This window comes from Dendropsophus ebraccatus, unplaced genomic scaffold (assembly GCF_027789765.1).
Source record: "Dendropsophus ebraccatus isolate aDenEbr1 unplaced genomic scaffold, aDenEbr1.pat pat_scaffold_934_ctg1, whole genome shotgun sequence".
Lineage (NCBI taxonomy): Eukaryota > Metazoa > Chordata > Amphibia > Anura > Hylidae > Dendropsophus > Dendropsophus ebraccatus.
This window is the reverse complement of record NW_027210534.1, coordinates 24,192-49,949: the sequence shown is the minus strand read 5'-3', so window position 1 is coordinate 49,949 and position 25,758 is coordinate 24,192. Positions and strand designations below refer to the sequence as shown.

At 42.7% G+C, this 25,758-nt stretch overlaps 1 protein-coding gene across 1 annotated transcript in view; it reads right to left on the bottom strand.

Annotated features, from left to right (window-relative positions):
- Positions 1-2,544: 2,544 nt before the first annotated feature.
- The window catches only part of LOC138781136 (growth hormone-regulated TBC protein 1-like), a 44,511-nt gene continuing 21,297 nt past the window's right edge, over positions 2,545-25,758 (bottom strand). The window contains exons 5-8 of the mRNA XM_069956765.1: positions 13,535-13,707; positions 9,920-10,105; positions 3,999-4,127; positions 2,545-3,604 (exon numbers count right to left, since the gene is read on the bottom strand). Of these exons, the coding sequence (XP_069812866.1) occupies positions 3,515-3,604; positions 3,999-4,127; positions 9,920-10,105; positions 13,535-13,707 (578 nt within the window). The 3' untranslated portion in view covers positions 2,545-3,514. The remainder of the gene's footprint in view (positions 3,605-3,998; positions 4,128-9,919; positions 10,106-13,534; positions 13,708-25,758) is intronic.

Below are 25,758 nucleotides of genomic sequence, written 5' to 3'. Positions count from 1 at the left end.
CGGCGGTGGGAGTTCCTCTCCAGGGGTGCTGTCATGGGCGTAAGGGTAAAATTTGCTTTGGTTTAAGAGTGATTTGGATTACAAAACCGGTCCCGAAACGAATTATGCTCATAATCCAAGGCACCACTGTATTTTGCTTTTATTTTACTGTGTGCAAACTGGTTCAACAGCACATTCTTTATGCTGTGTGTGGATCCAGCCTAAAAAAGTGGCATTGCAAAACAGCAGGCCCCGCCACTTTGTTTCATTTTTAACACACAGCCTTAAAGGGGAACTCCAGGTATAGGTAAAAAAAAAAAAAAAAAAAAAAAAAACAGTCTGTCCCAGTTTTGAAATGTCCAAAAATCCATTTTTTTTTTCTGTATTGTGTTTCTGTACTTCCTGGTTGAGCAGTTGTACTCAGTACTACAGGTTCCAGAATGCATTGCTTTCCCTCACCTGTTCATCACAATCCTCCACCCTGCCCAAAGCTGTTGCAGAACATCTAGGCTGTGTTCACACACTGCAGTTTAATTGTTACCAAATTATTTGCAGTACTTTATTATTTGATTGTGTTCCCAAACAGCACACTGTTACTACCTATAACACCGATATTGGAATAAGGTAAAGAACTTTTTTTTTAATTTAATTTTTTCTTTTCATTTCCGCACATATTATGATCAGCCATCTTTTATCTTTGAAATTAGGCCTCACAATAAGGACTTTATTTGATATTATCTTACATGGGATATACGGTTTATGCCTTTTTTTCTCCAGGTGGGGTTGGCAGTGTCGTTTAGCATCATTTACTTGTGTTTCTGCATCATTTTTGTGAATACGCTGCAGTACTGCAATGGCACCAATATGTGTTAACTAGAGATGAGCAAACCTCGAGCATGCTCGAATCCATCCAAACCCGAACTTTCGGCATTTGATTAGCGGTGGCTGCTGAAGTTGGATAAAGCCCTAAGGCTATGTGGAAAACATGGATATAGTCATTGGCTGTATCCATGTTTTCCAGATAACCTTAGAGCTTTATCCAACTTTAGCAGCCACCGCTAATCAAATGCCGATCAATAGGTTTAGATGGACTCGAACCCGGTTTGCTCATCTCTAGTGTTAATACAGCCCTAATTTCACTGCAGACTTTTGCACAATCACTAAAGTTGCAGCAGCTGCTTCTGGCTGGTCAGAGATGATAAATCACTCAGGGGATTGAGGGATCCAGCCAAGCCTCCTGTGACATCACGCCCCCTGCCCCTTGTGACACACAATCTCTGACAACAAAAGTTTTAGTTTCTTATGAAGTGAGTGACCCTGGAGTTTCTGTGCAGACATCATATTCCTGGCTGTGCAGACTGAATTCATACAGATTGCCTATAAAAGATGCTTGTTTTTTTTTCCTCTCTAGGAGGTTGAAATGAGGCATTATTACTAGAGATGAGCGAACCTGGAGCATGCTCGAGTCGATCCAAACCCGAACTTTCAGCATTTGATTAGCGGTGGCTGCTGAACTTGGATAAAGCCCTAAGGCTATCTGGAAAACATGGATACAGCCAATGACTATATCCATGATTTCCAGACAACCTTAGAGCTTTATCCAAGTTCAGCAGCCACCTCTAATCAAATGCCGATCGTTCGGGTTCAAATCGACTCGAACCCGGTTCGCTCATCTCTAATTATTACATATCCTATATTATAAAATATCTATGTGAAAAACTAACACACGGAGTACAGTGTATAATACACAGCACTGGCATGCTTTGTGCACATTTTAGTAAAATCATGTATGCTGTAAAAGACTCCTAGGTCTTATTCCTTCAGCTGCTCTAGTACATGTAGAAACCCAGCTGAGAACTAAGACCCATACCAGGAACCTATTTTGAATTCTGAGGGTAATGGGAAAGTTTAAGGAAAAAGGAAGGAAAAAGATACACCAAGTTTGATGACCATTCTGCCAGCTAGGGCATCTACCCCTGCTGAAGAAATAGCCACCAATACTGGCCAGCAACCTCTGTTCCCAGAGGAATCCGTACTCCAAACGCTGCTGGGGAAGGGAGCAGACATGTCAAACAAGGCCTGGGACCTCCATCAATCATGAGAATGGGGCTCCCTTGTTCCATGTGTTACTAAATGAAATGGCACTTGACTTGCTGGGTTACTGCTATTTGCACGCTCTGTGGGACTCCTGGACATATCCATTCCCCAGCCAAATTACTAGTTGCAGGCATAACATCTGCTCTAACAATTAGTTTAATTTTATTTCCTAAGTTTTCTATTAATGTTTTTTCTAAATTAATTTTTATTTCAGGTTTTTATTTCACTATAGGTGGAATTCCATAGTGGAGCCCCAGTGCAGAATCCCACCTGCCTCAGTGTGTCAATGGGAAGCCTTGCGTGACTCCGCTCAAAGAACTGACACGTCAATTCTTTGAGCGGAGGCGCACAAGGCTTCCCACTGGCATACTGAGGCAGGCAGGATTCAGTGCAGGGGGCTCCACCGCAGAATTCCGCCTGTTTTACTCAGTGTGAACACACCCTAAAAGTGAAAAACTTTGCAACACAGATGGTAATAAATATTTTAATACAAATTCAGTTGATTTAACCGGTAGTGTACACAATACAGGTTTAGTTTGGTTTCATCTGTATTATTCTAAAAGAATCTGAAAAAAGTTGGTCAGTTCTACCAATTACAGTACAATAGGGTTGTTTAAGCACTTAAGGACAAGCCAATGGCCTGTGCTAACAGTCAGCATTCTCTGTTAAGAGAAGGGGGGGGGGGGGGGAGGAGGAAAGAAAGAAGATTCCCACTCAAAATGCAAAAAATTGTCATAAATTAGCAACACAGAAGTTGGAAGAGCCACAGTTTGATCATTCTTATCTACTTACAAAGATTTAAAGGGACTCAGTCACCTCCAAAATACCCCCTAAACTTAAGTTATCATCAGTAGATTATAGAGGAGTAGAGTATACAACGCTGCTTCTATATCTGAAATTTGTATCTTTCTACGTTCTTGCATTCCTTTGCTATAAGCCACAAATGAAGCAGTCTAAGTAGTCCTCTCCACTATATTCTGGAGCTAGGCAGTCTTCTCTATGCCCAGTTTGCAGGCTTACAGCTAGGAAATAAAAAGGAGTAGAAAGCTACAAATTTCAGATTTGGAATCAGCATCCTTTATCCTACTTACAGGTGACTTTAGTTTAGGGTTTTGAGGAGGGTGGGTTGAAGGTGACAGAGTGCCTTTAAATATGTCCTTTGTCAGTATTGGTTTAAATGTATTATACTAAATGGCAACCAATATGGCTGCAATATGGCCTGCGAGAAGAGCTAACATCCAACTAACTGTATACAAAAACTATATCTCTGTAGGGAAAGAAAACTGAATTTTTTGGTTTTGGGTGGAAATCTTCTTTAACCATTCACTGCCTAGAATACAACATACTTTGTACCAAGCTGCTGTGCCAGACATGAAAGGGGGTATCAGTGCAAATATTACATTGATGGAATGTGCCAGTGGTTACAGTCAGTTGTCCATTATTCCTGAGTAAGTAACTGTGCGTGACATTGCTCTCTTAACTTAGAGATTGTACTTCTTGACAAGCTTCCGGGTTCTGTGAAGATTTTCTGTAATACAAGAATAATTTATTTATTACTGTGTATTTTACTAATATACAACAAATAGGTTTAGTTAGATGAAGTGGTTAGTAGCAAACCCCGATTTGTTTCCGCTGCACCATGGCTTCCATGCAATTATGCCTCAGTGCTCAAACAGGCATTTATATGGGCTGGAGGGTGCACATGGGATGTTAAAGGGAATATGTCAGCTCTGTCACCCCTTTATAAATAGCATAGGGACCGGGCTCCTGTGCAGGGGTGGGTGCCCGGGGGGTCCCCGCGGAGCTGTGCTTCTGCTGTGCGTCCCGTGGCTCTGCAGTGGCAGAGTGTGTGGCTGCGGAGCCGCGGGGCGCGTGGAGGGGGCGCGGCTTTGCGGGCGCCTCCCAGACCTCCAGGCACTCACCCTTGTGTGGGAGCTTGGAGGGAGTTTGGTCCGTGTCGGCCGCTGCTGCATGTGGCCTGCCCTCTGGCCGTTCTCCGGGCGGTGGGTGGCTGTGGCCGTCCCGATTTGTGGCATGGCACGGCTGGTTAACTGTGCAAATTAATGTAATCAATGTTATTGTATGCATCGGCGACCCCTGATGAGGTCACCATAACAGGTGGCTGAAACGCGTTGGATCGAGGTGTTGATGTCTAAGGACTGGAGTGCAAACACAACTATTGTTGCCGACACAGGGACCACGTTGACTAATATATGGATGGGTCTGTTGGTATGGACATTGCTCCACCTGATATACTTTATGACGCTGGTGAACATTGATACTGTAACATTTGTACAGTGTACTGCAAATAGTTTTTTTGTTTCTGGTGATTGGTCCCTCTGACGGATCAGGGAACGGACTGGACCGGACAGGACTAACTGATTTATGTAGGGAAAGTAGAGCACGACACGGTGCATTTTTTCCTACTGAACTAATAATTGTGTCGGAGAAATCGAATTTTTGTACATAATTGTATATATTGAATAAACACCCTTTTTGTTATAAGCAAAAAAAAAAATAAAAAAATAGCATAGGGAACATAGCTTTTTTCTGTACAGATGTTCTAGTTTAGGTTCTAAATATAAGTAGATACCACCGGAGGAAGGTCACGAAAGGCGTGTCGAGGTGGTGGCGTCCCAGTGGAATCTAACTTAAATATACAATGTAAGTAGCAACAACCTATTCCCAAACCAGAGTGAGGTAAATTACTTAGTTTAGACTAAATAGGGATTCACTTGTGATTAGTATTCAGTATGACCAGACTGCACTTTATATTGATATTTGTTATTTTTGGTCCCTACTGATAGAGATTTAAACTCACTGGGGGACATTTATTAGGTCCGGCGTTTATCTGCGCCGGACTTAAAAATTCCCCCGCATCTCCGGCGCTACGGAGATTCATGTAGAGGCGGACTGCCTCTACATAAATCCCATGCGAGCCGGTGCGCACGGCCGAAAACCTACGCCAACTGAGGACTGGAGTAGGTTTTTGGCGTAAAATAAAAAAAGAAGATAAATCGCGCGGACTATGAGTCCACGCCCCCGTTCTGCCCCCTCCATACTCCGCCACCCCCCCCGGGCCCCCCCCCCCCCCCCCCCCCCCCCCCCCCCCCCCCCCCGGCGTAAAGAGCCGATTTGCAAATATTTTATTCGCAATCGTCCATTTTGCGAATAAAATATTCGCAAATCGGCTCTTAACGGCAAAAAAAAAAAAAACGCCGGATGATACATGTCCCCCATTGTGTACATTTGTTTTTAATCCTACTATATGGTTTTCTGGTTGGAATTTAGGTGTGCGATTTTGTTATAGTTGATATCCTCCAGGACTGCCACTGTCATTTTAATGTATGTTTTTTCTTTTTTTTATATACATACAATGTAATTAACAAGATATATTTTTAGCTATGTAAATTCAGTAGTTTGTGTTTTGTATGACTATCTAGACATAAGTAGAAAGAGGTCACCTTTCATTTTTAGGCTAGGTACATATAGTAAAACAAAAGCTAAGTACAACTGCAATTTTAGTGAAAATAAAAAAGTGTAAACAGATAAAAAAACGGTTGTATTTTACAAAAGCAGGTGGTAAATATTGAGCAAGTTCATTATTTGAATTTTTGTAATTAGTGTTGAGCGGATCAAAGTGTTTGAGTGTGGCATTGTTGCTCAGTGTTTGATTCCTGGCGACTGCAGAAGTTGGATGCTGCCCTAGGGAATCCTGAAAAACATGGATACAGCCATAGGCTTTTAATTTTATGGCTAGAGATGAGCGAACCAGGTTCGGGTTCGAGTCCATCCGAACCAGAACGATCGGCATTTGATTAGCGGTGGCTGCTGAAGTTGGATAAAGCTCTAAGGTTATGTGGAAAACATTGATACAGCCAATGACTATATCCATGTTTTCCACATAGCCTTAGGGCTTTATCCAACTTCAGCAGCCCCAGCTAATCGACTCGAGCATGCTCCAGGGTCGCTGATCTCTATTTTTGGCATGAACATGTTATTTGGTTGTGTCTGTGATATTAAAGGGAATCTGTCAGCTGTAATTCACATTCCAACCCACTGACACTGTTAGCTGTTAGGTCAAGGAGACACCTGGTGGTCATATATCTGTCTAATTCTAGTATGTAGAAAAATGGGACTCAGATTCCAGGTGTCAACCAAGCAGAAAGGGGGGATGGGGGTGGAGACAGGAGACATTCCAGCTTGTAGATATTTAGGATTTTGGTTAGAAAGTCTAATGGCCCCTATTTCACGGGTCGTCTAGAGCAGTGCTCCCCAACCTTTTCCACCTCGGGGCACACCTTGGGGAAAAAAAATTCCTCGGGGCACCCCTACTAAATAATGTTCTACAAAATAAGAAAACCGCCATACAGGGACTCACAGGTGACGTCTTCTTTGATCTGAGGCATCACTTTCCCTTTTCCTCTCCATCAAGTCCAGTCCTCCATGATGATTTCTTCCAGCTACTTTTCATCTCTTCAGAACCTGCGAGACACACAATTTAGGCTCCGCACATTTCTAGCAACTTCCTTTCCTTTCTCCCTCCTGTCGGCTCCCAAAGTAACTGCGCTGTTTGGTGTTATGTGCAGTAAAGCGAGTAGGAATGAGGGATGCCCCCTGTATGTAGGATCCCCTGCTGTGATGAACTAATAATGCCCCCAGAGGTGCCCTCATGAACTAATAATGCCCCCAGAGGTGCCCCCATGAGCTAATGGTTCCCCCATGAGCTAATAATGCCCCCAGAGGTGCCCCCATTTACTAATAATGCCCCCAGAGGTGCCGCCATGAACTAATAATGCCCCCAGAGGTGTCGCCATGAACTAATAATGCCCCCAGAGGTGCCGCCATGAACTAATAATGCCCCCAGAGGTGCCGCCATGAACTAATAATGCCCCAGAGGTGCCGCCATGAACTAATAATGCCCCCAGAGGTGCCGCCATGAACTAATAATGCCCCCAGAGGTGCCGCCATGAACTAATAATGCCTCCAGAGGTGCCCCCATACACTAATAATGCCCCCAGAGGTGCCCCCCATGAACTAATAATGCCCCCAGAGGTGCCGCCATGAACTAATAATGCCCCCAGAGGTGCCGCCATGAACTAATAATGCCCCCAGAGGTGCCGCCATGAACTAATAATGCCTCCAGAGGTGCCCCCATATACTAATAATGCCCCCAGAGGTGCCCCCATGAGCTAATGCCCCCAGAGGTGCCGCCATGAACTAATAATGCCCCCAGAGGTGCCGCCATGAACTAATAATGCCCCCAGAGGTGCCGCCATGAACTAATAATGCCCCCAGAGGTGCCGCCATGAACTAATAATGCCCCCAGAGGTGCCCCCATACACTAATAATGCCCCCAGAGGTGCCCCCATGAACTAATAATGCCCCCAGAGGTGCCCCCATACACTAATAATGCCCCCAGAGGTGCCCCCATGAACTAATAATGCCCCTGCTCTGCCCCTAAAAAAAAAAACAAAAAAAAAAACAAAAACATCCTACTCACCTAATCCGCGCTGTGGCTGCAGGCAGAAGCTCTCCTCCTCCTCTTCTGGCTCCATCTTGCGAGCCGCGGGGACAGGACTTCCGGCAGGCGTGATGACGTCACATCATCACGCCTGCCGGAGAGGTCACGTCCCGGCCTCCCATAGGCTGCTGGTATGAAGTGCCGGCAGCCTATGGGAGCGAATATAGGAGCAGGACGCTGACACTTCCTGCTCCTATATTCTGCTTACTTTAATGTTCGGAACATGAAAGTGATCCGTGCATCCCGAGGAGCTGCACGGCTGCAGCTTCTCGGGATGCTTAAAGAGACAGCGCACATTTCCCACCGGGATCCCGCGGCACCCCTGGCGGGTTCTCCCGGCAAACCAGTGTGCCGCGGCACCCCGGTTGGGAAACGCTGGTCTAGAGGAGCAAACGAGCGCTCTGCAGTGCGGCTGCAGCGAGCGGGTGGGTGCGGGAGGGGCGGCGGGGAGCTGCCCAGGTGATCGCTGATCGTCCGGGCAGCCCATAGGATCAACGGAGCGACGGCAGCAGATCGCTGCTATATCAGTCGCTTGTTTTTCAACATGTTAAAAAACAAGCGACTGCAACGATCGTTGCACTCTATTCCACGGGACGATTATCGTCCGTAGCGGCTTTAGAGGCTTTTCCAGAGTGTTAAAGCATTTTTCTACAATATGGAAGCACAGACAGATATATGAAAGGTACCATGTGTTTCCTTGTCTAACAATGTCAGCAATTTAAAACATGAATTACAGATGACACATTCCCTTTGAGCACCTAAAGCAGTGACGGTTAACCTTGGTACTCTAGCTGTTGCAAAACTACAATTCCCACCATGCCTAGACAACCTAAAATATGGCTTTGGCTGCCCAGGTTTAAGAGGGATTGCAGTTTTGCAACAGCTAGAATGTCGGAAGCTAGCCATCGCTGACCTATAGGAAACAGTGCTCTTTGGAAACTGATATTTGTTGGACCAAACTGAAAGAATAGAGGACCCTGGAGTTTCTGTGTGACCATGATAATGTATATGTAAGGCCCAGAACAGTATTTATTGTCAGGCGTCTGGAGGTATATTGTTGCCATTGGCAACCCTAGACTGTCTGTATTGGGGCCTATGTATTTGTTTCTTTTTCCTAGCCTCTTTTGTGGTGGTATTTAAAATTAGCATTGTTTTCTGCCATATATTTATTTAATATGTAGTTATTAGAGATAAGCGAGCCTTGAGCCTGCTCGAGTCCATCCGAACCCGAACTTTCGGCATTTGATTAGCGGTGGCTGCTGAAGTTGGATAAAGCCCTAAGGCTAGGTGGAAAACATGGATATAGTCATTGGCTGTATCCATGTTTTCCAGACAGCCACCACTAATCAAATGCCGATTGTTCGGGTTCGGATGGACTCTAACCCGAACCCGGTTCGCTCATCTCTAGTAGTTATGTATTAATGTCTAATGAAACAAGTGTTGAGTTTGATCAGTGCTCCTCCCCTGCAACCTATCAGACTCTAGTGATTGGCCAGGGGAAAGCTGGCCCCGCCCACCTTCTACCCAGAGGGCTGTGCGGTCTTGACAGTTGGTAGTCTGGCTTTGCCAGAGTCACATCTAACCTCCCTGCATTACCTCAGTAATCCTGTCAGACTTGATACCCAACCCCCTAACCTGTTTCCAGACAGCCATAAGGATCAATACGTGTCCTCAAAGTCTCAGCAGGACATCCTCTGTATTTACTAGTGCCTGCTGTCGGATTGGTGAAGTGTTAGAGGGTCACCCATTCACCATCCATATCTTCCTGGCTCTCAAGTCAGTGTGTTGATGCGTCTTCCTCCTGCTTGCCAGCGAGCGTTGACAGCGTCAAGTCTCTTCAGTAACTTTAAGTACCTATTCACACATACCTTATAAAGGCTGGTAACCGCAAAGTCCCTGGAACAGGTCTGTCTACCTATTAATATCAATCCACTAAGTCCAAGTTATAGTAACCAAGGTAACCCTCCCCCCTGAAGCTAAGGACTTTGATCAAGCCAGCAGATATTCATCATCAGATGCCCCTGTATTGGATTGTACATTGTTATCCTTCAAGTAAAGTTTCCATATACTTTCACCGCTACTGTGTTAAGACTTTTATAAAAAATATTCCCTCGTGTGTATGCTGAGAGGAGAAGGGCCCCGGCACCCTCGGACCCCACCGTGACAGACAGGGCTCACCTTCTGTAACCTAAGGTTGCACTACACCACCCAGCAACACACCCTCAACATATTGCAGTAGATGGTATATACAGTAGTACTTGACACCGGTTGAAATTTGTATATATTGGCACATACAGTTCTCACACTTTCTTCCCATACCTGCATGAAGAGGTGACATTCTGTAACCAGCTTCCCTTTTGTTATGTCTTTGAACTTGTCACACACGTCTGGGAAATTTTTTGCTTCCAAAATATAAGCTTGGTGATGCTTTATTAGTGTTAAGGCCACACGAAAAAGGATTTTTGATCCTTCATAGAATAAACAGTCCCAAATACGTAGTACAGTCTGTGAAGTACAACAGCAATATTATATGCTTATAGTACACAACAGAACAAAAACACGCAATTCTTCTAAATAAAAAGGTACAATACATGCATGTAACCTCTGCACATATACCAAGTCCAGGCCTCTGGTCCCAGACAGCAGAATATACTGTACATAGGGAATAGCTGTTCGCATATCATGAACTCGTTTCACCACCTTCATTTATAGACTTTAGAAATAAAAACAGAGCATGAGACCGTTCTATAGATCCATTCGGAAGTTACCTAATCTTTGCTGTCAAAATTATGTATTCCGTATTTTATGGTATTTGAAGCCGGAAGGTTTAGCTTAAGATTTTTATACTATTCTTTATTTAGTAACATGAACAATAGAGATAAAAGATACTGATGATCTTAAAAGGTACCCAGACATTTTAGTGGAGTCTGCTAACAAACTAATGTGGGATGTCCTGACTTTCTCCAACAGTAAGAGGATAGTGTGTGTTACTGCAGGAGATAAACCGCTGCCAGACATCTATCATTACTCAATTCACTGGATATAAATACATTTTAGAATAGAAAAAACATGAAGACACTGATCTGCTGCAATAATGCTCTTCCAGCTAAGCTCGGAAGTAGACTTTTAATTGGATTCCCTGCTTTCTCCTCCACTGGGGAGTAAGGTCTGAGTGGGTTGTGTGTCTCCTTGATGGGACTGCCAAGATGGCTTGTTGAGTCTTATGGAACTTACAAAACTCTGAAAAAGTATGCAAGGAAGATCTTCTCAAAAAGGGAAAGAGCTTACTCTCTGGTACCACCCAAGTCAAAGGCTTTTCTGCCAGCCAGCCTTTTCCTCTGAACCCAAACACAACTTACAGATGGCTTATCTTCTTTTTGGAATTACATTTTTTCTGAAAATCATCTGTCATAATGTCAAGGCTGTTGGGATGGTAAGAAGCCACAGAGGACTGCGCCAATGTTTCCTTGGTAAGGCAGCACAAAAGGTGATGAAATATTGATTTACAAGGAAGCTACTGCCAGTTGGTGGCACCAGAGCAAATTCTTACTTCTGAAAGACAGATGGTTTGTATCCTCAGCATTTTGGTATAGATGGGACTTTTTGATCAATTATAAATTAAATTCAATCTAAGATGTGATTTTACGAAATCCACAGTGTAGGATTAACAATATTATATATGAATAATTCAGACAATTCCACACCGTGGCGATACCAAATATATTTATTATTTTTATGTCTACAAGGGGGTGGTGATTTTAACCTGAGAGGGTTTTTATTTTTTATTTTATTTTTTTTTTATATATTTTTGTGCCCTAGGAAACCATGAACATTAAGGGTCCATTTACACAGAAAGATTATCTGAAGATTTGAAGCCAAAGCCAGGAATGGATTTAAAAAGAGTAAAAATCTCAGTCTTTCTTTTATGACATGATCTCAGCTACTAGTCTGTTTCTGGCTTTGGCTTCAAATATTTGGCAGATAATCTGTCCAATAATCTTTCTGCGTAAAGGACCCTTAGATTGTCGAATCGAGGTGTACAGATACAATGAGTGAACTGAATGATTTATGGCCAGCCCCATTCACTGTGTAACCTCAGCACTGCTGCTCTCCCAAACAACTAATTCAGTTCCAATCAGCCATTGATGGCATACCCTCTAAATAGGCCATTATTCATTTCAGCCAAGAAAAAACACATGATTTTAATTTTGATAACATCTGGACTTCCATTGACAAAAATGGTCAACTTATAACTAGGAAAATTACTATTAGATCATAGACTAAAAAATTTTCTTGAACTAGTAGACCAACAAGTTAATGCTGCAGGACCAATAAAAATGGTCTGTGGGGATGGCTCTAGAAACCCTGGTGCATAAAGGCCGTATTACAGACCACAATATCGCTTCCTCCTCGTTCCCTGCTTGCTACCTGTGTTATTACACGTACAGACAGCAAGTAGGATATGCCACGGGGAGCTGAAAAGGGGCTGCTGGACGATCTGTAAGGGCCTTTTTCACAGCCAATTATTGTGCAAAGAACTGTTACATTGTTGGAATTAAAGCAATAATCTTCTGGTGTAAACGCGGCAATGATCAAATGAGTAACGAAAATTTGTTTGCATGTCGATCGCACCTTTTGAGCCGACCTCAAAATCATTGTAAATTGTTCTCAAGCCTCTCAGTTTAAGCACTTATTGTTCACAGTAGAGTGTGTGTGTGTGTGTTTTGCAGGGTATCCCTAAGGGTACAAACCCACTTGACGTATTTGCTGCGTGAATCAGTCTTAAAAATAAGCAGGCAAAACGCAGGTTGGCTTTATACAATTGTTCTGTTTGTTCTATACAATTGTTCTATACAATTGCGTATTTTTGAAGCATGAAGCTACATGCGTTTTTCACACAGGTTGTTAACAACTGATGCTTTGCTAACAACAAGCTTCATGCTTCAAAAATACGCAATTGCGTATTTTAACGCAGAACAATCGTATAAAGCCAACCTGCGTTTTGCCTGCTTATTTTTAAGACTGATTCACGCAGCAAATACGTCAAGTGGGTTTGTACCCTAAGAGTACAAACCCACACACCGTATACGCAGCTTATTTACTGCTGTGATACGCAGCAAATACGCAACAAACACGCAACAAATACGCAGCAGATTAGATCTAAATAACTGGACACAGCATCAAATCTGCACCACCAAATTTGCTGCGTTTTTGCTGCGTATCTGCTGTGAATACGGTGTGTGGGTTTGTACCCTTAGGGAGAATCCCATTTGACATGGCCTACGGTGGGGATGTGATAAGTGGTGCTGCGGGCCGTGAAGCCCCAACAGTGTGATAAAACAGATGATAAAAGATCACTTTTTACTGGAACAAGCACTATAAAATAAGGTATGAAAACTGCAACATTTACCTTTTACACCTGTAAAGAGAAGTCATAATGCAAAAAGGGGATGACAGGGTCACTTTAACAGGTATCCAGCAATGTCTGCCGCAGTAAATACAGCTTACCGATTCCATTTATTTGCTTGCCCAAAGTACCCATCCCTGCTTATTTGTTTCCCTTTGTTTTCCTCCTTTTTATTGTTTATAAGTTTTTAATGTTTTCTCTGTTCTTCTTAAATATGTTTAAATTGTAACTTAGACAGGCCTAACCTATACAATAAGGTTGACCTCTGACATTAGGGTGCTGGTTACCTAGATTATTGTCAACTACTGGGCCTTTTTAATGCTGTTCTCCATTTTGTCCTGGTATGATTGTACCTTGATGGTCACATTGCATTAGTTATTTCAGTAATTGTTTTGCCATGATACAATGTAATGCTTGTGTAACAATATAACACTACCATCACAGTTTATACGCTTTATATCCTTTATTCAAAACAATAAAAAAGGATATCCAACAATAAACCTAGCAGAACCATAAGGTGCACTTACCTCTATTGGAAGTATATCAATGAACAAACAGATAAACCACCGGGAAACCAGAAGGGTCCACATCACCTCGTGCTGGTCTATTAATGCCGCTACAGCTGGGATCTTTATCTTCACCAGATCCCCAAGCACCTCCTGGTCAATTTTAAGACCCATCATTGCAGGGCTGTAATAGTCTAATAAAATCAAATACTAATTTTAGAAAGTTACATTTAAAACAATAAAATTTTAATACAGGGAGAGTGGCTCTGCAATACCTCACCTGTGACCATCGAGGGGTTTTGCTTACAATGAGCTATTTAATCTGAAATGTTGCAGCATATCAGAGAGATTAGAGTTTAAAGACCAGCCAGGTGTGATAAGTCAAGGAGACTGGCACTCCACACTCTACTTCCCACCCAATGTATAAGGAGCGACCTGAAGAGCAGGGTAAGCTGGTGGACAGTTGTACAGTTTCACCATTTGTCCCAGGCCTGGCTCACCTTTAAACTATACATTTTTTCCGAAACACTCCAGTGTTTCAAAGTAATCCATTGAATGTTTAATTTTTCATCCCTGTTTTACGCCCAAGGTTCGAGTAACATAAAATATCTCTGACAGGTTTCCTTTACAGAACCTCAACCAGTTTAAATTTATCATCTTTTAGTAAGCTAAAAAGATTAAATGTCCAAAGGAAGCATTTATCCCGTCACTAGTGTCTTATTGCACCACAGTCTAGATAAAAATATAATGCAGCTAGCACAAAGCCTGTCCTTTATCCTGTAAGAAATAATAGCACTGACCTTTACACACAGAGGACACAGCCTGGAAATTATTACAAAGACGCAGTCGTGTGTGAACTAAATAAAAAAGAAAAAGTTCTCCCCATTATTCTGCACTCAATACCCCATAATGAAAATGGTGAAAACATGTTGAAAAAGCTTTTCGAGGCATGCCATGTCCTGTTCATTGGCCATGGTGGTCTGGTCTATACAGACAGCACAGTCTTAAAATTTCAAGTCCCAGCAAGAGGGACGGAATACTTATGTATTACGCTTTAACCTCCTCCCGCCGCTCCACGAGGGCTGTGGAGTTGGTAAGCCGCAGCTCCGACTCAAAATTCAGGAGTCGGAGTTGATCAGGACCAACTCCGACTCCCGACTCCGGCTCCTTCATAAATGGCCGGTCATATACCAGGGAAGTTATTTATCACACTGGTTTAGCAGCTTCTCCCTAATGTCCTACATGATCCTGGGGCAACTTTTGAGGCAATAAAGAAATACTGTATATAAAGCAGATTTATCTCCAGCCTCCATGTCCTGAACTACTCACAACTAGACTAGATGGAGTAGGTGGTCTTTTCCTGCTGACAGTCTTCTATGTTTCTAACTAAATATTCACCATACTTAAAGAAACACTGCTAACAATGCCAGATACCTGTAATATAGAGGTCAGCCATAGTGATATACAGGGGGTCACACATAGTGATAGAGAGGTGTCACACAGTGATATAGAATGTGGGGGCACACAATAGCACACACACAGCCGGCTTCAGCTATAGCATACACAAACAGCCTGCTGCAGTCATAGTGCACACACACAGCCTGCTGCAGCCATAGCACACACACACACAGCCTGCTTCAGCTATAACACACACACACACAGCCTGCTTCAGCTATAGCATACACACACAGCCTGCTTCAGCTATAGCATACACACACAGCCTGCTTCAGCTATAGCATACACACACAGCCTGCTTCAGCTATAGCATACACACACAGCCTGCTTCAGCTATAGCATACACACACAGCCTGCTTCAGCTATAGCATACACACACAGCCTGCTTCAGCTATAGCATACACACACAGCCTGCTTCAGCTATAGCATACACACACAGCCTGCTTCAGCTATAGCATACACACACAGCCTGCTTCAGCTATAGCATACACACACAGCCTGCTTCAGCTATAGCATACACACACAGCCTGCTTCAGCTATAGCATACACACACAGCCTGCTGCAGTTATAGCACACACACAGCCTACTGCAAGCCATAGCACACACAGCCTACTGCAGCCATAGAACACTGAAGAAAAACACACAATATTCTCCCAGAGAGAAAACACCACACTGGAGGACAGAGGTTACTGCTACACTACTTATGTCTTCTCCTCCTCCTCTATATTACACTGGATATCTTCATATTACACTGCTGCTTATATACAGTCATCCAGCATCCAGAAAGAGACCAGCACAGATCTCCCCCCACACAATGGACTCTTCCAGCTCAGAAACAAACTGCCAAAAATAGTGACCGACAACTTTTCCATGACCACCCTTATGTAATATATTCATGAGCAAAACTTGTAAAGTTCATATCAAAATTCAATTCTACATTTATTAAAGATTTTTTTAAAGCTGGAGACTGAGTCGGTACATTTTTGCTCCAGCCAAAACTAGCTCCGACTCCAGCAGCTGTGGCTGTGTCATCCGCAGCGGGTCCCGGCTATCAGTGATAGCCGGCGACCCGCCGCAACTCTCAGCCCCAGAACCGTGCCTGGCGTGTGGCCGTGAGCTCTACCCCCTCCACTCTCTTCCCTGCTGCTGTCACAAGACTAACAGCGGCACGGGACAGAGGAGAGGCGGCAGACACAGGGACATCAGCTTATGGGATCAATATGATCCCATAAGCTGATATCCTAAAACAACCTGGGCATGGAGGAATCAATGGCTCCAGGTCGTGAAAGGGTTAATAAATTAGCAATTTTTTTATAGAATTCTGTTTTCACATTCTCATTATAGGGTATTGAGTGCAAATTAGAGATAAGAGAACCTTAAAGCGACTCTATACCCACAATCTGCCCACCTCAAACCGCTTGTAACTTCAGATAGCTGCTTTAAAGATCTGTCCTGGGGTTCGTTTGGCAGGTGATGCAGTTATTGTCCTAAAAAACAACTTTTAAACTTGCAGCCCTGTGTCAAATGGCCGTGGTCTAGAGTGTCTGTGCATTAGGCTGGCACCACCTCTCTGTCCCTCCTCATCATAAGGAATGTCCCAGGCAAATAGTCTCCTACTCATCAGCTGTGAGAACACGGCACATGGGCTGGATCATTAAGGCACCTGTGCAATGTTCACTGCAGAGGAACAGAAAAAAATTCTGCCAGTGGCATTACTAATGATGAAGAGGGTGTGGAGGGAGGGGGGATGGAGGGGTGGTGCAAAGTTAGGGCACAGATACTCTAGGACAGGGCTGCAAGTGTTTTTTTTTTTAGGACAATAACTGCATCACCTGCCGAACGGACCCCAGGACAGATCTTGGATTAAAATCAGCTATCCAAAAGGTACAAGTGCTTTGGGGGGGGGGGGGGGGTCGGGGGTTGGGGGGTGCAGTCCTAGGAAGTCCTGGTAAACATGGATACAGCTTATGACTTTATCTAGGTGTTCCGGGCAGCCTTAGGGTCCTTTTATACACACAGATATCTGACAGATTTTGATACCAAAGCCAGGTATGATTTGAAGAGAGGAGAAATCTCAGTCTTTCCTTCATGACCTGTTCTGTGTTTAAAGTCTTTTCCTGGTTTTGGCTTAAAAGATCTGTCACATATCTATGTGTTAAAGGGCCCTTAGGGCTGCATCAATCTTCTTTAGCGACCAGTAATCAAATGTTGATGGTTTGTCCGAATCAGAGCGTGCTTGAGTTTCACTCATGTCTAGTGCAAATCAATGGCGAAAAAGATGAGTGTGAGAGGACTTTCCAAATGCATTGTATGTGCTGGTAAAACACATTACAATCAATATGTAGCATCTTTAAAAGATATCCTTTAGACCAATATTATATATATTATATATATATATATATATATATATATATATATATATATATATATATATATATATATATATATAGTTAGTGACCAGCGGATAATACACTTTTTACAAGCCTTGGATTCATGGAACATCGTTTACAAAAAAAAAGTAATGAGATCTTCTAAAAGTTTCTGTCCTCTACAAGGAAAGTGGCATTTACTATTACATCCTTACTACAATATTCAGCCCACAACCTTCTTAGTTACTAGTAGTGTCACAACACGGAGCCAAAAAAAGATGTTCACTTCCAGTGTTAATACTTGTAATCTACTTACTGCAAGCTTCAGCTCAGTAGTATCCAGAAATAAAGTACTAATCTCTAAATTCCTCATTTCCTTGAGCTTACTCCTTGCTTGCAGATAACATGCTCCTTAGGGGTCAAGAGTAGAACATTTACTGTAGCTTCTCACATCCTATTAGTTATCATCCATCAAACCAAACAGGGTGTCCATAAATGGGTAGTAACTGAATGTACCCATGGCTGGCTATATAGCCCTCCTCTGTCCTCAGCCTCCAAAGTGACAGATAACAATTACATATCTGTGTACAGCATAGAATAATGTAAATCTATCATAATACTGATGTGACAAGCTTTAAAACTATACACAGTATAACACAACAAAAGTGTCGTCACAGACTGACGCACAGCATGGATAGGTCACAAAGGTTAAACCACTCTATAGAAAATGCATCTAAACACTCGTTATTTAAGTGTTTCAGCCATACCTGCTGCATAAAGCTAGGGCTGCACAGTGTCATGTCTTACAAGTCGCACAACCAATATATTTTGTGCAACTTTGTGTTACATAACTATTACAGTTGCTACTTGCTAAAATTGCTAAATAGCAGAGAAGTCACAAGAAAGTTGCATGTGACGTGCAATAAAGTCAATGGTAGCAAAGTCACTTGCAACCTGAGACCAAAATTGCATCGCAATGTGACACCATTGAGTATCATTAAGTGCGATCTTGCATGATCTGTATGTCACACAACAAAAGTCGTCATGTAGCCCTAGAATAAAGCATCAAAGCACACAGCCATGCAACCTGCACAGATAAACACCGGTGTAAGAACAGGTCATACTGAGGAGCTCAGCTACTTGAAACCCAGCATCATCATGTCTACCATCAACTATCATCCCACTTTTCATCCAGCACGCTTTTTGACTCCCTGCAATCTGCCTTCCGCCCCCACCACTCCACAGAAACTGCCTCAACCAAAGTGGCCAATGACCTGCTAACTGCCAAAACCTCACGCCAATACGCTGTGCTCCGTCTCCTTGACCTATCTTCTGCCTTCGACACAGTTGACCATTCTCTCCTTTTACAAATTCTTTCATCCCTTGGCGTCACTTGCTCAGCCCAGCCCAACCGCACTTTTAGTGTCTCCCACTCCCACACCACCTCCTCTCCTCACGGTTTGTGTTCCCCAAGGCTCTGTACTCGAGCCTCTTCTCTTCTTAATCTTACCTCTGGCCTTGGACATATAGAATCCCACAACTTCAGGTACCACCTCTACGCCGATGACACTCAGATCTACTTCTCCAGTCCGGATGTCACCCCTAGCTTTCCAGGATTCCAGAGTGTCTATTGGCTATATCCTCCTTCTCCTCCCGCTTTCTAAAACTCAACATGGACAAAACAGAACTTATCTTTCCCCCATCTCACTCCACCCCCCCCATCTAATCTTATCTCCTGCTTGGGCTGTTGTAACATCCTCCTCTCTGGCCTTCCCTCCAGTCTATCCTTAACTCCGCTGCCCGACTAATCAACCTTTCCCCTCGCATCTGCCTCTCCCCTCTGCCAATCCCTTCACTGGCTACCCACTGCCCAAAGTATTCACTTTAAATTGTTGACCATGACGTACAAGGCTATCCACAACCTGTCCCCTCTGTATATCTCTGACCTAATATCCCGTTACCTTCCCTCACGCAACCTTCGATCCTCCAGTGACCTCCTTTGGGCTTCCCCCTTGATTATAGCTCACACAACCGCCTCCAAGACTTTGCCCGAGCCGCCCCCATACTCTGGAACTCACTACCCCGACACATCCGGCTCTCATCCACCATCAAGTCCTTCAAAAGTAACCTGAAAACCCATCTCTTCTAACTAGGCTACAACCTATAACAATTCTGCATCACACTTTACTGGCTGCACTTTACCTCCTGTCTCTTTCCCTGTACCTTATACATTGTAAGCCCTCGCGGGCAGGGTCCTCTTCCCCCATGTACCAGTCTGCCATTTGCCTTCATGTAATAGGTTTTGATCTTGTAGTGTTCTGGTTTGTTACCCCTATTGCTTGTATAGATGATGGAGGCGATTATGATGATGATGATGGAGGCGATGATGATGGAGATGGAGACAATGGCGACGACAACAATAATTAATATATATTTTTTTAAATATCTGGCCTGCAAAAATTGCCAGTGTGAGCTGTAAGTGCCATTAATGGGAAGGGTCTACACATAGCAGTTTAGCCACAAAGCACTCACAGAAATGAAGGCCGCTGAGTGCCAAAACATGTAGGATGCAAAAATAACTTATCCTCTATTGCATTGCTCACTTTAGAGTTATGAGTGGTCAGTGACCCCAGCATAGGAACTGTGCAGGAAGTTTATTAACCCCTACGCCTGCAGTTTTGCATTAAAGCAGCACCAAGATTTTCACACGGGTAGAACTGTGCAGGCAGGAAGCCAGTGCTGTGATCCTTTTTATGAACCACGGCTTAATTCCAGCGTACGGTGAGGTTCTATTCCCGGGCACCGGCCGGGAATGAAGCACTGGAGGAGGGCTGGCCCGCAGCCAGTGAGGGGAAACCCCCACTCCTTCATGACGCAGCACCGTTGATTCTAATAAAGCAACGTCAGAGGGGTAGGGGTTGCCTCCAACTAGGTGCGGGCCGGCCCTACTCCAGTGCTTCATCTCCGGCTGGTCCCAGAGAATAGAACAGCAACGTATGCGGGAACTGGGTTGCGGTTCAATAAAAAGAACCGCGGCACCTGCGCAGTTCTATCCATGTAAAATTTTTGAAGCGAATGTAATGCTGGTACATTCACTTTAACTCCACTTTGTGCTGTTTTACACCAGCCAAATATAAAATAAATAAAGAGGCTAAAACATATGTTACTATTACCAATATAATAGGCCAATCTAGGTTTGGCACATGACGGCCATCAAATTTAGAAGAGAAGGGATAAGGGTGTTATGCGGTTTCTCAGACAAAGGTCATTTTCAGCTTTGCCATAACAGTTTGGGAAAGGGTATAGTTTAGTCTGACCAGCATCCTTGGGTAAAAGCACATAGGGGGAATTCAGCAGCTAGCTCCCAGCGAACATAGATTTCAGTTAGATGCAGAAGCAGCCACTGATATGCACATGCCTCATAATAATGTGCATAAAGAAAGGTCCATAAAAAGGCACAGCTGGGAGAGGATTGGAACACGGATTCAGATTTAGCCTCTCATCTGGCTTCAGTACCTGATCTCACAAATTGAGTCAAATGAACCAGAGTTACAAATAAAGTAATTTATTTTAATCCACACTGTGTTGCCCCCATGAAAAAAAAAACAAAAAACTGTAATGTATATGTTACTGGTAAAAATAATAGGATACAGGTCTATAGGTTTTATAAAACACGTGACAGAAATGCAGTGTGAACAGGGCTTAGTTGAGCACAAAACAAACCATTACCATAAAAAGTAAAGCAGTAAGAGAGGTTGACTCTTTCAAGGTCTCAAAAACTAAAGTACGTCATTACAAGCTAAACAGAAATCTATTTATTGAGATATCTACAACCTTTTCCAGATAAACTGTGGGAACATTTTTTTTCCCCTGAATATTGTTCTAAAAGGCTTATAAAAGAAACTTGAAGGACAGGATATGATAAGTACCATATCCTGCACAGAAGACATTGATAAGCCGACCCATTTACTAGAAGGCTCTACAAAACAAATCCCAGCACAAGATAACAAGATCCTCCTCATGATGAATTGATTTCATGTCCCACAGCCTGAACTGTTTAATGAGTTCTGTCCTGTCCTGTTTCTGGATATACACTGCGGCATTAGATGGGAAGAGACATCAACCACTTGTCACCTCTCTTCCCCCACAGACAATGAGAGAAAACAGACTTCTCCTCACTGGCACTACAGACCTGCCAAAGCCAAGGAGATGTATGAATGCAGCATCACACATTATACTGCACTATGCATTCAGCCCTATCTGTCACCCGCATGAATAAGGACAGAATTGAGGGTTAGTGTTTTTTTTTTTTTTTTTTATTACAGCCATCTAGTATAAAATCTAGCGTTTACTATATTTTACCATCTTATATATTATGAATAGAGATGAGCGAACCTCGAGCATGCTCGAGTCGATCCGAACCCGAACTTTCGGCATTTGATTAGCGGTGGCTGCTGAAGTTGGATAAAGCCCTAAGGCTATGTGGAAATCATGGATATAGTCATTGGCTGTATCAATGTTTTCCAGACAACTTTAGAGCTTTATCCAAGTTCAGCAGCCCCAGCTAATCAAATACCGAACGTTCGGGTGGACTCAAACCCGAACCCGGTTCGCTTATCTCTAATTATGAATTTTTTACTTGATTGTATGCAATTTGAATGAACAAAACATTACAGGGAACATTGAACAGTGCGATCTAACAGCAAGATGCTGTAAAGCAGAAGTAGCTTAGCATACAGATATATAGCGTTGTAGAAAAAGGGTTCTACCACTTTATTCATATCTGTCTCTGCTTATTGCGGCTTTAGGAGTCCAGGGGTCGGTTCTACTTAGTGACTGTAGTAATGAGTGAGTAATACCACTCACTGAAGCATGGTTATGTGTAGAACTTCTTATTGGACTCCAAAACCCACAATTAACAGAAGTTTTTGGGTAGTTTAACACACACACCGTATTGCAGCAGATTAGATTTAAATAGCTGAACACAGCATCAAATCTGCACCATCAAATCTGCTGCAGAACCGGTGTGAAGGCACCCTTAATAGGTTACAAATTATACAGGATCTCTATAAACAAAAACTGTATATGAATCTGGTCAGATCATTATGCTCTATAGCGTGATGCTGACAGCACTGAACCATTTTAAAGAGGTCTTTATATAAAAAAAAAAAAAAAAAAAAAAAGTTGTTCGAGTTGTTCGAGCATGATACTTTTTAGATATATACCTGGACAGGGTGTAAATAAATAAATAAATAAATAAATAAATAAATAAAGACTTCCTGTCTCCCACGTCAACTCCAGTATTATGCAGCTTCTGTCCCCGCTGTCCAGAAATAGTGTGTCCAGGCCCACTCAGCCATTCAGCGGATGCAGCAGTATCCTGCCACAACCACTGACTGGGCATGTGATGTCACATCCCTGAACGCTCTAACGCCACACAACAGGGACTGGAGATTCATAATACTGGAGAAGTGTCTGCAATAGTTAATTTATTTATAATTTAATTCAATTAGTTAATTTTATTTAAAAAATTTAATTAATGCCCCCTAAGAATCACTGGATGTAACGGCTCTGTAGTCACTTAGTAGTTCTGCAGACTTTGAATAGTCAAACCTGCATGTCGTACAGAGTATCAAGGGACAGCCCCCGCTGAATCAGCAAACAAAGCTCTAAAGCTCATGTGATAACTCTGGGTTCTTTTACATTAGAAGATTATCTTCTGGTGTCCGCATCAGAAGACAATCACAATGCCTTTAGAAGGCACGATGAATGATGCAGCCGTGCCACACAAACAATCACTGTACTGTCCGTGCAACCATTTCAATTTATTGCTTTCAACTGCACAACCCCTGTTTACACAGGGCTGCGACAGTAAAAGATTTTAAAGCCTGCACAAAATATATGATCAGCCGAGGATCAGGTCTTTCTACACTCCTCAGCTGACCACTGTCACTTTTGCGTGGACCAATTATCATCTGAAGAAGCTTTTCTAGCAACGCTCCTGGCCTATAATCAGCCCTTCTAAAAAGCCCTTTAGGGTGTGTGTGTGTGTGTGTGTGTGGGGGGGGGGTGATAGATCATGGAGTATGATTGGTCTAACTTGGTCTATGACTGCACTGCGGTATATGTGATATGACTTTTTTGAAGGTATACAGACATATTCTGGTGATGAAGCACTCAAAACATGATGTGAATAGGATGTAGAACATAATTTTCCTGTAAAGTGCCAGGTCAGAGGAGATGAGCAGATGGATTTGTTGTGTTATTTTTTTATTATTCTGCACCATTAAAATATTTTCTATATATATCTATATCATCTCAAAGGAAATGCAGCTTTGAAATACTATAGGATCAATAGGATCTCCTAACATCACCAAAAAAAACAAAAACAAAAAAAAAACCTGTACAGCACTGTACAGAATGCAGAACCTGATACTTAACCCCATTGCCTATATAACATTACGGCATTATTGCCATTACACCTTTTTCTTCCCATGCCTTAGTCAGTGAAACATGAGCTTGTGCGAGATGATCATAACAATGGATGGCTTTTACAGTGCTGACTAATGTACACAATTGAACCAAAAGAATGGAGACCAGCAGCAGCAGCTTCCACTGTTATTGTGTAATGTTGTAAAATTATGATGTTCACAATCGCCTCTACAACCATCAGTAGTTTATTATCATTGACGTTTGACAAATGTCCCATTTTTACAGATGTTTATAGACTATTGACAACAAGCATTAAAGGGGTTGGCCACTTTATAGTAAAATTGCTCAGTGTACTGTATTAGTAAGTGTACTCACTGTATATACTGACAGCAGCTTCCTGTGTACCTCATAGAGCTAAAATCAGAGCCCCCTGCTGTGCCCTGCTCTGTGGTGTTTTGGTCCATAAGATTGCTTACATGGAGGAGCATGTGACCAGGCCTCGCCCCCCCAGTGTCCACCACTGAGCCTGTATATGTCTATGTCTATGGAGGACACAGGGCCTGGTCACATGCTCCTCCATGTCGGCCATTTTATGGACTGAAACAAAACAGAGCAGGGCAGTACAGCCTGGTAAAGGGGAGTCTGATTTTAGCTCTATGAGGTACACAGGCAGCTGCTGTCAGTATATACATTGATTACACTTACTAATACTTTGTACTGACCTATTTTACTAAAAAGTGGCCAACCCCTTTAAGCATTAAAAAGGGGTTGTCCAGCAAAAACCTTTTTTTTTTTTTTCCAAATCAACTGGTTTCATAAAATTGTATAGATTTGTAACTTATTCTAATTTAAAAATCTCAAGTCTTCCTATACTTATCAGCTGCTTTATGTCTGGCAGAAAATAGTGTTATTTTCAGTCTTACATAAAGATCCCATAAGCTGATGTCCCCTAGCTCTGCAGTCTCTTGATGTCCCCTGCCGCTGTTACAATCTTGTATTCTGCCCTCCATAGCGTTCACATGGTTTTCAGAGTAAATTTAACAAAAAGTTCTGTGTAAAAATCTTTTGAATGAATGAGTGTCTTCATAGTATAAAATAGTTTAGAGGTTTTTCATATGGAACATGACAGAACAAAAAAATATGATGTATGCGCCTGAATGAAATTGGAAAAATTGCAGCTTGTAATAAAACTTTTTTTTTGAAAAAAAAAAAAAAAAAAACAACTTTTTTTATTGTCACATCCATAAATACAAAAAAGTTTTACACACAAACAAGTTATCCAGTTTTCCCCTTTTTCCAATACCCCCCTCCTCCCTTATCCCTTCCCCTCCCCCCCCCCCCCTTCCCCAGGTGGACCTCCAATACTCAAACCCGACCAGACCAGTGTTTCTATTTTCACTCCTACTTTCTTCTTCACTACTCTCTTCCTCTTTCCCATACCTTTTCATACTTAACATACTGTTTTACCAAATTATTCCAAGTCTCTGCTCGTAATATTTCATTTGTATTCCAACTCCGTACAATCATAAGTCTTGCCACAAACAATCTCCTACCCAACACTTCCTTTTTTTTCCTATCCATTCCCGCCATTTGTGAATCATCTCCCAATATTATCAATGCTGGATACGGTACTATTCTATATTCCAGTTCTTCTTCTACTGCCTTTATTATTTCCCGCCAGAATTTTCCCAGGGCCGTACATGTCCAAAAGATGTGCAGCCAATCTTCTACCTCTTCCCCACATCTTGCACAGTCGGCCGTGGATCTTTTGCCTATTTTTACCAGAAAAGAGGGAGTGTAGTACAAACGGTGCAGAACATGAAGCTGCACCATCTGGTGATTTTGGTTTACAGACACTTTCTTAACATTTTTTAATATACTCTCCCATTGCCCCTCCGACATTTTACCTAATTCCTTCTCCCATTTCCCCCTACATCCCATTTCCATCTTCCCCTGATTTTCATCCATTAATTTCCCATATATTCGTGA